Source organism: Acanthochromis polyacanthus, chromosome 4 (genome assembly GCF_021347895.1).
Source record: "Acanthochromis polyacanthus isolate Apoly-LR-REF ecotype Palm Island chromosome 4, KAUST_Apoly_ChrSc, whole genome shotgun sequence".
Lineage (NCBI taxonomy): Eukaryota > Metazoa > Chordata > Actinopteri > Pomacentridae > Acanthochromis > Acanthochromis polyacanthus.
The window spans coordinates 28554585-28568121 of record NC_067116.1 but is presented as its reverse complement, the minus strand read 5'-3'; the positions used below and the strand labels follow the sequence as shown (position 1 = coordinate 28568121).

Below are 13537 nucleotides of genomic sequence, written 5' to 3'. Positions count from 1 at the left end.
GCAGGGCCACACATACAAACAATCACACTCACATTCACACCTACGGACAATTTAGAGTAACCAATTAACCTCAGCATATTTTTAGACTGTGGGAGGAAACCGGAGTGCCCGGAGAAAACACACACATGCACTAACCCTAACCCACGTTTTATTGTTTAGTTGGCTGATGTGGTCAACTTGAAGCTGTTGAGCGTGTGCATTAAAATCCTCCAAGACAAATGTTATAAAGTGGTTGCTGGAGTTATTTCAATTATGCATATATTTATGGAAAATACTGAAATGTGTTGTGCACATCCAGCCACAGAACTTTCATCCATATTTTACATGAAGAACCATTTTCAATACTGCCTGTCCTTGCTCTGTTTTTTTCTGATTTTTTTTTTTTAAGATCAGTGTTTTTTTAATATTCCTCAATGTTATCTCTATAATAAGAGTTTAACAGGCAAAATGCTCTTAATTTACACCAGAATGCAGGAAATATGATCAATAATTTTCAAAATTTTCTGTGGGAGGGCCCCCAGACCCCCAAGTCAGCATCCCACACAAACCAAATCTCACTCTTAGGTCTGCTCACAAGTTGGCAGCCCTGCTACTGATCACATTTATATGTATTGTGATAGAAGTAAGGTCACCAGGAGTAGCGCTTCAAGTCTTTATGGCACGTTTTATAGTTGAGAAACAACATAAAATGTTTCTTCCTGTTGTACAAAAATAGTATTTAAATATGTATAAAACTCTTAGAACAAGAAGAGCGTGACAAAGTGTCCGGTGTACCAGCTGTTACATACAGTGGGGGTCTCTCATCTCATGCAGCACTTCTTCTAAGGCTTCCTCCATCGTGAGTTTGGGAGATCTGTGTTTGCGAACACGCTGTGGATAGATGGAAGAAATGTGGCTTATCTATGGGTTTCAAAGATGTTAACAGTTTTTGAATTTGGGATTTAATACTAACTTAAAGCATTATTAGAATAGAATATAGAATAGAATAGAATCACTTTTTTCATCCCTGAAGGGAAATTCAGTTGTCAGGGTTCTTATAGTTTTTAAATGTAATTTTACTGTTATATCTCATAATTATTCAGTCATACTACACTGTGTCCCAAAAGTCCGTTCTCCCCAGAAAAACAAAGCTCAAAGATTGAATATGCAATATAATCAATTTATCAATAAACAGTAGTTCCCCCATTCACTTTGATCACGACTTTCATCCTTTCAGGCATGGAATATATGAGGTTCTGAGTGTGGATGGTTCTATTTTTCTTGACTCCCACACAGCCCTAGAGTTATGCTGTTTCATGGTAGTCAGTGGTGGACTGGTAAAGATGTGACTGTTCAGGCTTCCCCAACAGTTCTCGATTGGGTTGAGGTCAGGGAGTTTGGTCCTCCTTATGCAGAAAGCCAGATGATCAGAACACCATTGCTGAGTCATATGGGCTTATGTACCATTGTGCATAAATACCAATTCTGAACGTCTGTTAGACATTTTCCGTTTAGTCACAGGCCTCGATTTCTTCCTCCTGGCCAAAACTGGAAGTAGTACTTTTTCTAAAATGTTGTCAGTATAATACTGTGCATTAACAGTGGTACCTTGAGGCACAATCTGCAGCTCTGAAAGACCTGAAGCAGACGTAGCCCCCAAACCATACTATGGGCACTGAAATTCACTTGCTCAGAAGATGGTACTTTTTCATGATCATCCGTATAGATATGGTCGTTTAGGCTGTTAGGTGTCAGAAATAAGTAGAGAGGACATTCATCAGAGAAAATCCAGTTTTCCCAGTCCTTTGGAGTCAGAGTTATGTACTTTGTTGATAAAATCAGTCTCCTCTCCTTTTGCAGTTTGGTGAGTTGCGGGGTACATTGCCTCTTGTAAGCTTTCAGCCCAAATGTTTCTGTTAAATAATGATGCACAGTGCTCTCAGAAACATCTCCAAGATTTTTCAGCCTCTGACTGAGTCACCAGCATGACTGGTGTCTTTTACCCTTGGCTTTCTCATCAGATCCTTGGCTCTTGCAGTTAGGACAGATGGATGTCCTGAGCGAGGCAAGTCTTTGATGGATCCTCCGTTGTTGTACTTCTGCCATCACTTCTGCGGCCTGAGGTACCTGCTGACAAGTTTGTCCTGCATTTCGAAGAGCAATGGCCTGTGCACAAATCTCAGACTCTGAAAGAGTAGCTTTTATGCCCTTACTCTTAGCCATGGTAATAATTCCTCCAAAACTTGGTTGTGGGTGTAATGCTTTTTCATCAAGCAAGACATTTAGATATTGGGACCTGACAGTTTGACCAGAGAAACAACCAAAAAGTACCTGATTAACCAGGTGTAACCCATTTTGGTGACAAACAAACAAACATGTTGTCTAGTGGGGAGAACAAACTTTTGGGACACGGTGTAAATGTTCCATCACGCAGAGACAGAAACAGTGGGGAAATGTCCCTCTTCTGCAGTTATTTTCTCTGCCAAACCAAAAGCCAGGTGAATATACACTACCTGCTTTGTGTCCTCCAGCCTGGTGTATTTGTAATTCGGTGGCTCCAGGCTCTTCACCAGGCTGGAGTGCAGATGGCGGCTGCTTTCGATGAACCGCCTCGTCAGGGCAAGCTGCTGTTTCAACATCTCATTGAGAGCAAATACAGCTGGATTGAAGGTGCTGATGGCTGATGGAAGAACGCACATCAAAAAAAAAGTCACTGCTACAGCTGCGGCATGAATCAAGCTAAAAATGACTCTAAGTCTGTGCAGGGTTTAAAGCAAATAAAGAACAATCTGTAAAGTACTCCTTAGGTCTTTTAACACCATAGCACAGCTATATGCTTTTACAAGTAACATTAAGTAGTGAAGCAAAATTGACTTCAAGTAATAAAAATAATCCTCTTATGCGGATTAAGTGGTATATAGATAATGAATGTGCCTTTTTTCAGATCAACAGTTCAAAACTAAAATATATTCAGTTTCCAGTACTATATAATTGTGCATTTAGGAAAACATGAAATGGTCTCATTTGACAAACTGACAGTGGAAAATGCTTTCACTTGTTTTGCTTTAAAAAAATAAACCCTAAGGTAGGGCAGATTATTTTTCTGTAGCTGTATTGTGTGATGTAGTGATGCCCCTCTAATCCTCTGAGCAGGTATTGCTGATTGATGGTTAGATAAAACAAACAGTAAAAGTGATTTTAGAAGGCACACACAGAACCCCCTGTAAGTGACTGCAAACACAGCATTTCACCTTTAGATGGTGCTACAGCAATACAAAGAATTGAAGTGGCCCTACCGCAGGCATCAGAATTTTGCATCATCTTTGTGAAATCTCCAATAATCTAGAAGAATTACCATCTAGATCCAGGCTTATACGATTTTCTGTGATCAGTGTTTCAACTCCAAAAAGCCTAACCTCAGTAGAGACTACTTCCTACTTTAGAGTGTACTAGTGCTGTATCTTGTTCTGCTTTATTACCTTCCACCATTTCTGCACTGACACTAGGAGTGACTGCTGGAATGGGATTCATGTAGCTGAAGCCCACTGCAGGGCCCAGTGCTGCCACACCTACAGAGGGATGAGAGCCACAGGTCAGAAACAGGCAGCACATTTGTACCTGAATCCAATCATTCACCTTGTGTGGCAGACTAACCAGTTGACCATGTGGAAGCCAGTGGATCAGGCTGTGTCTGTACTGCTGCCTCCTTTAAAGCCTTTCTACCTGAAGCCTTCCTCCTCATCTGCTGAGATGAAGTCCAGCTGCCACGTGACATCGAGGATCTCGAATCCCTGCTTCTGCTGAATGATTTTGACATATGACTGCGATCTGAGGTCTGTGAGCGACTTGTGTCTGAGAAAGCACTTGAATAATCATCTTCTGTCCTCCCATGGGACACCTCTGAATCCTCTTTGACCTCTGACAACACCTCATCTTCATCTCCATCCCCTTGTAGATGCTCTGAAACCTGGCTGGCACTGTAATTTGTCTCTGTCTGGCTCTCATTCTCGAAGTCACTTTGGTAGTCTAGCACCTCGTCTTCTTGCTTCGGCAGCTGCTGATGTCTGTCTGGGGATCCATGAATGGGGGCGCTACATTTGGATTCCCTCTGTTAAGGCAGCAAGAGAAAGAGAAACACTAGTTTTACCCTCTAAACCCCAAAACCTGAAAGGCATGTTGTCGTATATAAAGTACCACAATGGTACCATTTATCAGCCAGAATCGGTAAAACAAAGTGAACTTTCAGATTTGAAACTTTCCGACAGCACTTAAGCTAATTATCTCCGAAATGGCGGTCGGACATAAAACCACCACATCCAAGCTTAAAATCACAACATTCAACCAATATACCTTTATTTGACCTTATACCACTTTAAGACTACCAGTAGATTCTGTAAAAAAAACTAAAAGTTCTGCAATCAGTCACGACTAAAATTCAGAGTCTTTAACTGAACTGCAGGCTGTGCTTACACCTAGCAGATAGGTGACAATTATATATATATAAAAAAAAGAAAATGTAAATAGTAAAATATGTATAAGCGTCTAGAGGCCCCTCATTTTTTCCAGTGTTGGTAAAACCTGTCAGCTTTTGTAAAAATAAATAAATAAATAAATCATTCATGCTTATTCCAGGTTTTCAAAGATTTTTAAAAATAAACAATAAACAATAAAAAAATAACTTTTGCCTTTGCCTTTTATTCAGCAACTACTCTGATAATCAATTTGAGTAGTTGTTAAGTGTAAAAAATGTCTACATTCTGTTTCTAGCTACTTAAGCTTGACTTATTTTGGTTTCTTTTGTCTTCTACAACAGTGAAATGATATTAAACACCATTATCTTGGGCACTAATAGACATTTTATAGACCAAAAATGAAGTGATTAATTAGGACAATAGTGAACAGATGAATCAGCAATGAAAATGATGGTTGGCTGAAGCCCTACTGTCTGTGCACAGAGAGGATGTCAGAGGGAAGCTTCTGAGACAGGAGGATCCGGACAGGATTTAGAGATTCATTAACGCCAGAAATAACAAAATGCTGAGACTAATGAGGCGGCTTAAAGCCTTCAGGGTTCTAGTAGAACACAGTGGGGCAACCTTGACAGCTGTCATTCCACGAGCAAACATCTGGATTTAGATAGTTGGTAGACCACCTACATCGAAATTCCTGAATTTGTTGCCTAGCAACATTATTGACGTTGCATTAATTTCATGGTATGATACATCGACACACATGAAGTATTTATACATATCCTAGTTATGATTTATCCCTGTGTGAATCATATTATAGTGTTTGCATGGAACATCAGTAACCAGGTTATTAATATGATTCACAGCAATGTGAGCACATGAATTGCAGAGATGGAAAAGCAGAATAATGTCCTGTTCTGAGGGCAAAATGTCCTTCTACAGTCTCTCTGTAGTCTCCTCTCAGAATCAGCTAATGTAACAATTTAAGAGGCACATCAGATGTTAGTGACAGACTTTTAAAAGTAAATCAGGAGCAATTAAAAAATCTTTCTTTCTTTAATTCTGGTGGCACTCCAGGCAGCAGCATATGTTTTCTAAGTCAAAAACCCGGACTGGCTGAGCTCATCAGTATTCTTCTATCAAACAACGGATCAGAAGATGATGATAAAACCCTGCAGCTCCTCTCATCTTTCAGCTCATCCATTTTGTTTTATGCTCTTCAGCTCGACTATTAAAGTTCAGCCTCCGTGCCCTCATTATCCACATTTACAGCTACAGCAGGCAGCACCCAAAGTAGACTGACAAAGCAACATGCTGGTAAACACAGCTTGGGGCTAAAAAGATGGATGTTTGCAGCTGAGTTCAAAACAGAGCTAAAGTTAAACAAATGGGATTTAAATTTGTAAGGAGGCTTAATAAAAAGATGACTCTAAATCAATTCTGATGTTGTTCTGTGTACAGTAGACGTGCAAACAGCAGAGCTAAAGTGTGGCCAGCACACTCCCATTTGACCAAATTCTTACTAGTCTGATAATCTCTTTCGTGAAGAGAAGAGCGCCACATAAACAGCCTTTCAGGATTCTTTCTTTGATGGCAGGAGGACTCGACTACCTGCAAACCCCTCATCCAGTTCATGGATGCTGGAAGAGCGTTCAGTCAATCAAGATTTTCTTTGTTCACCTGTCAGCCTTAGTACACAACCAACAGATTTTCCATCTGAAATCAAAATGAGCTAATACTGAAACACTGGATTTGAATTTCATTTTATGACCTCAGTTGTTTGCTCTTGAGTGTAAAATGTTTTCATAATGGATTATTAATTCTTTTAAGCAACAATAACTTTAATGGAATTAATTTGGCAATTTACAATACACACAAAGCTGACTTCTGAATTCACTTCATAACACTCTTCTTAAATATTTCCCACCTGTTCTCCTTGTTTTTCCACAGTAAATCCAACGGTATCGGGCACAAGGTCATCTAGTGTCATCACATTAATCTTGAAATCTGTGAGACAGAATCACCACAACAGAATTTAAAACAGGGAAATACAGCGCCCTAAATAACTATTGGCACCCCTGGTTAAGATGTACTAAAAGCCTTAACATAAACTCAATTTTTATTGCAGAAGCATACTCTCACGCTGAAAATTGTAGAAAAATGTATTATAGGAGAGGATTCGGTGCTGTTTCCTTGGCAAAAGGGGGTTGTACAAAGTCTTAACGTCAGTGGTGCTAATAATTTTGGCACACATGATTTTTTTCCCCACTGAATAAATGCACTTGAATTAAAGGTTTGATTTTCCTCTTTTTTTTCATTGTGGTCCTATATTATTTAGAAAAAAACAGAATTTATTTGAAGCTAAAGAACACATCTTAACCAGGGGTGCCAATAATTATGGAGGGCGCTGTATATATCACTCTTTTTCACCTCATTAAGACTGCTGCAGCTACTAAGGCTAAAAAAAAGGCATTAAAACCACCTGGTGATTAAAAGCTAGAATGTCACATCTTCATTTCTCTTTCTCTGTGTCTGAAAGCACAGAAATGAAATCTTTATATCTACAGCTAGCTTGTCAAGCATTTGTGTTGTCCTGTTTATTCCAGCTGTGCAGAGGGATAAATTATGTACCTTGTTGTCCTTCTTGGTTGCATGAGATGAGGAGTGAAAAATAAAACATAATTATTGAAAAAATAACAAAGGCCCTGTACTCTTCTCTATTTAGAAGTAATTGAAAATGATTTAATAATAATGTTGAGGGATTGCTATAGTTTGGCAAACACAGAGAAAAACATTGTTGAGTCCTATTGATTCTTGATCTTACTAAGTACTACAACTAACATGAGTCCTGGTTGCAGCATTTGAGGTCTCTCACCCTCAGAAGAGACTGATCTCTTCTCACTGTGTGGATCTTCAGTGCCAGGCCCAACAGGGAAGAGCTCCTCCAGAGAGAGCACTTCACCGCGGCCCGACATGGACGAGAGGGAAAGAGGTGGACTCTCCATCTTGTGAGACGAGCCTGTTCTCCCTGGAGGAGAGGGGGAGACGCAGGGAGGGGAGGGAGATGGAGAGAGTACAGAGGGGCTGAAGTGGGCTTGAGCCTGGCCGGTGAATCGAAAAGGAGAACTGCGATGAGGAGGAGATCCAGGGGAGCGAAGTGATGCTGAGGGCGGTGAAGGACTGACAGCAACAGCAGGAGGAGGAGGAGGCGTGGACTGAAGCCTCTGACTGCTTTGGCTGAACATCTGTGTGAGCGGAAGCAACAGTCATGCTTTGAACTGATAAAACAGCATCTGTCAACCATCAAACTGCAAACATTAGTAGGTTTTCAATTTGTCTGAGCATGAAAGCAGCCGATTACATGAAACCAGCTTCAGGTGTGAATGAGCACACTCATGACTTTTCTGTAAAGGTTGCGATGGTCATCTTATTAGACCAGACCTAATGACATGTCTGAATCACTTTCAACACAAGCCTGAACTGCATTTAAAACAACAGGTATTGACCCAAAGTGTAGAAAGCACTTGTGCATGCAAAAGCAACTACCAGGAGTTGACTGAAACTCTTCAGGGAAGCCTTTTTCAATACTTCAGCAGAAATAATGATGCAAAAACATCTCATAGAGCAAAAGACAGTTTGCTGGCAAAATCACAAAACACAATCCTCATTCACTTTGCTCTCTAATTTGACATCTATTCAACTTTTTAATCTCCATAAAAATGTAATTTTACTGCAAAGAAGACAGAACCTGTAGGAAGTCAGATTAATGGGGCTCACCAATAATGAATATAATCTGGGTTTTGATAAAACATTAACAATGGCTGATGTTTAGTTTGTTGCTTCAAGCTGTTTGTAGTAGTCTTTCCTCTGATTTTATTAAAACCTACAGTAGGATCCATATTAGCATCTCCAGGAGAGACCTGCAGATATTTACTCATGTGGAACAAAAGTGCAGGGGATAATTTATAGTTTTAAGTAATTAATGATTTGAAGCAATAATGACATGAATTAAATGTGCACAGCTCTCTCTCTGTTTGGAGACACTCATCTGGATCCTGCTGCTGTCTGATGCTGCAGGTTTTTGAAGTTTCTAATCCTGGATTAAATTTATTATTGTTGAGTCTTATTAATATTAGCTGTTACAGACTCTGTCTTCAGTAAATTTTTTATTTTAATCGACATTTCCATCCATAACAGATGTTAAAACGTTGTTTTTTTGCTTTTTTTGACACTTAAAGTTTGTATATAGTATAGTAAGATTAACGCTGAGTCATCCTCAGGTGTTGGTAGAATAACAGAAAGGTGCATGTCTGAAAGGGGTGACAATGTGAATTTTATTCATCTAAATCCAAAAGAAAATGAAATCATTTTGTAAAATGAAATCTGTTCTTTATATTAGCCACAACTATCCGGAAAACAACAATATATTCTGTAGCATGCCTGTTAAGATTATGCCATGAGGCTATTAGATCAGACCACACAGCTGTAAATAAAAAAGGGAGTGAAAACAGCCCCATGTTCAAACCGGAAACATACCTTGTCTCCCTTTCTCGTGGAAGGAGGTCTCCCTGCTTTTAAGAAGCTGTAATCTGTTGAATCTAGCGAGTCTTCAAGCAGCTTCTTCATATCTTCTTCATCACTTTCCAGACTCACACCACTTGTTATTCTCACTGACTTTATCTCCAAACCCGCTGAAGGGCTGACAGGATTAGCAGCTCTGGACCTGGACCTGACACCAACACCTGGGCTCTTTGGAGCCACAGCAGGAGCAGTGCTTCCAATAGCTCCAGCTGCTTTATTCTTGAGGAAACGGTTTCCTCTCGGACTCTGGTCGCTGCTGGACTGTGCTGAGAGCTGCACATGGGCCTCTGGTGACTGAATAGATGGTGGTCGTGGTGAGAGTCCCAAGTCTGACACTGGATTGATGGCAGGTTTTGTCCCCTGTCTGGTTTGATCCTGAGTCTGCTTTCGACTCCGGATCCGGCTCTCAATTTCAGCCAGTTTATTCAAAGCTGTAGTCTGGGAGGTGCGCAAGGAAGATGGCATAGATCTGACCATCATAAAAATAATAATAAAGAAAACATTACATTTACTATAAATCAAGGTTTTTTTTTATTCACTCACGTGCTCATCATCATTCTTTCTTTATATCCACAGAACTCACCTCAGTTCAGGCACCTGCTGTTTTTCTTTCCTCCTGACAGGTGACTGGCTGCTGTTTGTTGGTGGTGGAACCTTCTTCAAGAACCTGCTGCCTCCTCCCAGAGAACTCTGAGGCCTGAGATCCTATCCAAAGAAATCAAATCAAAGTTCACCACAGAACTGGACTTACAGAGCTCTTAGATATCCCACTATATTCTCTCTAAAATGGAGAACCCACTCTCTCTCATTTTAAATTGTCAAAATGTCTCCATTTATCAGAGGCAGAACTGTAAAACTGGAAAGAATCATCGAAATTTTAATTTTCTGATTGCCCTGGAGCTAATCATGTGTGATGCGCAGGTCTATTGAAACAATCAACCAAGTCCAACCATTTAATTGTGTTATTTTCTAAAAATCCCTTTATTGTACAGGTCTCCTTCAAAGATCTGCCAAAAACAAACCGTTTACACCAGATTTTGTGAAAAAAAAAAAAAACAAATACAAATGTGCACAACTAAGAAGCCATTAGTGACTCAGCTGTGACAAACAGTCACAAAAATTCAGAGACTTTTTTGGCTGAACTGCAGGTCGTGATTACACAGAGCACAGACAACAAATACTGAGACAAATTGTGTCAGGAGTAAAATACGTTACCATTTAATATCCTTTATTGGGAACAATTGTGGATACTTGGAAAAATGTTGTACATGTTGATTCCAGTTTTTTAGATTTTTGTTTTTAAAAAATGAAAGAAAATCAAAGAAAGTCAAGTTTTTTTAAGATTTGTGGATTTGTGGAATAATAACTGCAAAGCTAAACAACAGTCACTTTTGGGCTCTCTCTAATGCTCAGAGGGCTGATGTGTACACTTCCATTATTCACACACAAAGAGTTACAGGAACAGTTAGTAATGTCTTTGTTGTCGTTTACCTTTTTGGAATCTGCTTCTCTTCCATGGTTCGTCTCGGCATTAGTAGATCTGACAGCATTAGCTCCACGCTCTGACGCCGACGACAGGTCACTCAGATCAGACAGTAAATTGTGTGTATTTGGTGGAGCAGATCTGGTTTTGACAGACTCGCCCACAAAACCCTTGGGAGAAGGAGACAAGCGTATTTATTTACCTAAGAATCACTTTACAGTACATGTACTTCACTATTGCTATTTTGTATTTGTACTCCTATCATCTGTTGATCTACTTGGATTTAGCAAACTGACTGACTATTACTGTTTAATGTTTACTTTAGAAATTCAGACTTTACATAAAAACCCATCATCAGTGTGGTTATGATGCATCATTTTAGATTAAACTGCAATATAAAAGGGGTAAAATTACACCAAATGTTACCTGATGCTGCATGCAAACACTGCTTACACATTATTGCAACATAATGTCCAATCCAGTGAAATAATATGCAGGATACACCAATCAGCCACAACATCAAATATATGCCGAATGCTGTGTACTACATCACCTTCATGCTACCAAAACAGCTCTGAGCTGTCCAGGCCTGGACTCCACAGATGTCAGGAGAAGATCCCTTTAGTCTTAGAAGTTACAAGTTGGGGCCACCGTAGATCGACCAGGCAAAGTCAAACCATTACTGAAAAATGTTTGCAGTGTGGCAGGTTGCATTATCCTCTTGAAAGAAGCCATTGCTACTAGAGAAGGCCATAGTCACGAAGGGGTTATCATGGTCTGCAGCAATGTTTGAGGTAGTTTGTCAAAGCAACATCAGCATGAATGCAGCATTGTCCAGAGCATCACGCTCCCTCTGTCGGCTCGCCTTGTTCCAATCCTGCTGCTTTCTCTTCCTCAAGTAAATGCACACACTGGCCATTCACATCATGTAAAAGAATATGTGATTCATCCATTGCTCTGTGGTCCACTTCTTACGCTTGTGTGTCCATTGTTGGAGCTTTCAGTGTTGGACAGGGGGCAGCACGGTTACACTGACTGGTCTGTAGCTATGCAATCCCGTATGCAGCAACTTGTAATGTACAATGTGTTCTGACATCCTTCTATCACAGCCGCATTACGGTTTTCGGCAGTTTTTTCTCAGTAGTTGTTCTTCCTTATAATCCCTTTAGGTAAATATCATCCACCGCGTACCAGGAACACCCCACCAGACCTAATGTTCTGGAGATGCCATGACCCAGTTGTGCAGCCACTACATCTTATCAAACCCTCTCAGATCCTTACACTGTCTATTCTTCCTACTTCCAACATATAAACTTCAAGATCTACCTCTTCACTTGCTGCCTAATATATCCCCCCAACTGACAGGAGCCATTGTAACCAGATGATCAATGGTTTTCCCTTCATCTGTCAGTGGTTCTAATGTTGTGGCTGCTTGGTGTACAATTTAGACTATAATATTTATGTATTTTGGATCATTTTGAGTGAAGAACATATACACATTTCAGCATTTATAAACTGTGTTGTTGCTACTGTGCTAAAGATAGGCAATACTACCTTCATGTGTGAGGACAGACGACTCTCAAAATGACACCACATTTCATGACAACACGTTGTAAACATGACACTTGCTGTATGTACCTGTGTGTTGGCTGAAGAGCCCTGTATGGAGCTCTGTGCGCCTCCTCTGCTGCTCTTCTTAGCCGACAGCAGCGCCTGAGCTCGGTCCAGAGCGGAGCTTCGGCCGCCTCGTTTCCACATCTTTAAATGTACGCTCTTCACGAAAATATTGCTACATTTTCACACAGTTTTTTTTACAGCAACTCGCACAGTCTGTGAAAGTTTCATCCAGCGTTACAGAGGCATTAAAGTTAGCTAGGTAGTGGCTAAAAACATGCTAGCGAGCTAACTACCTACTTTAACTGAATAATGTGACGTCCTTCACGACTTGCTGACGTTAAATATCAATTTGTAAACATAAATCAGTTAATATTATATACGTTTTCTACACGAACACTGCCTGCTTTGTAAACAGTGCACTCCCAAGCGTCCCTAGTTTCCATGGATAAGCTTCTTGTAACGTCTTCTTCTTTGTATTAATAGCGACTCCCTATCGAAGTATTAGCGCCCCCACAGCTCAATCTGGGAACTTGTTCAAACTTCTGAGTCCTCAAATCATCAAATCTTGAGAACAGTTTCTCCTCCTCCATCTGGGATTTTCATGAAACATTTATAGCATAAAGTCTAGATATTTATGAACCCATCTGAAAAAAATTGCTTGATAAATCAAATAAATCAGTAGAGTAGAAGAGAAGCTCCGCTGATAGCAGCTTAATTGCTTAATAAGAAGCTTATTTTTACACAGGAAACCAGTACCAGGAACAAGCAACCATGGATTTTGCTTGGGAGATGACTTTCAGCCAGATAAGTCTCTCTCCAAATCTGAATTCAAAACTCACTTTTGTAGGTTTGTGTTTGGGAACTTAACATATAATTCCGTCAGTTTCAGGACTCCACTGTCCAAACATAGTGATGAAGTGTAAACAAAATCACAAATCAAGGCCAGAGTCTATGACGTGACTGTGTTCAAATGTCTAAAAAGCTTTTTTAAAGATCTTCAAAAAAAAATCACCAAGAGAAGTCAGCATTCGGAGGCAGCAGGAGTTATTTGACAACCAAAAATCCAGGAGTATTTCTCAGCAGTGGTAACACCCCAAGAAGAAGTGAAGATACTGAGCTGTGTACCATCTTTTATGCTGTGAGCGTCATTTTTCCACGCCTTAAGGATGTATGATAGGAGTGGCAGTTCTGACACCATTATACTTTTCTAAATCTTCTGGTCAGATCATGGGGCAGGTTATATATTTCACCCTAGATCTTACTTTACAGAAGACACGTGCATTAAGTTATCATTAGGTCATGTTTTACAGAGAACAGGCTCAGACATGTTCAGACTTTTTGCTCCGCATCTTACCCTTATTATTTTGTGAAAGATTTCATGCATATTATACCATTAGGTATTGTTATG

At 40.0% G+C, this 13537-nt stretch overlaps 1 protein-coding gene across 1 annotated transcript; it reads right to left on the bottom strand.

Moving 5' to 3' along the window:
* Positions 1-638: 638 nt before the first annotated feature.
* c4h19orf44 (chromosome 4 C19orf44 homolog) lies at positions 639-12609 on the bottom strand. Its single transcript, XM_022217289.2, has 10 exons — positions 12151-12609; positions 10521-10682; positions 9613-9734; positions 8985-9498; positions 7324-7693; positions 6376-6455; positions 3634-4087; positions 3459-3548; positions 2493-2659; positions 639-870 (listed from the first exon to the last, which is right to left on the bottom strand). The coding sequence occupies exons 1-10, from the start codon at positions 12268-12270 to the stop codon at positions 781-783; spliced, it is 2169 nt and encodes a 722-aa protein (XP_022072981.2). The 5' UTR covers positions 12271-12609; the 3' UTR covers positions 639-780.
* Between the last annotated feature and the right edge of the window lie 928 nt (positions 12610-13537).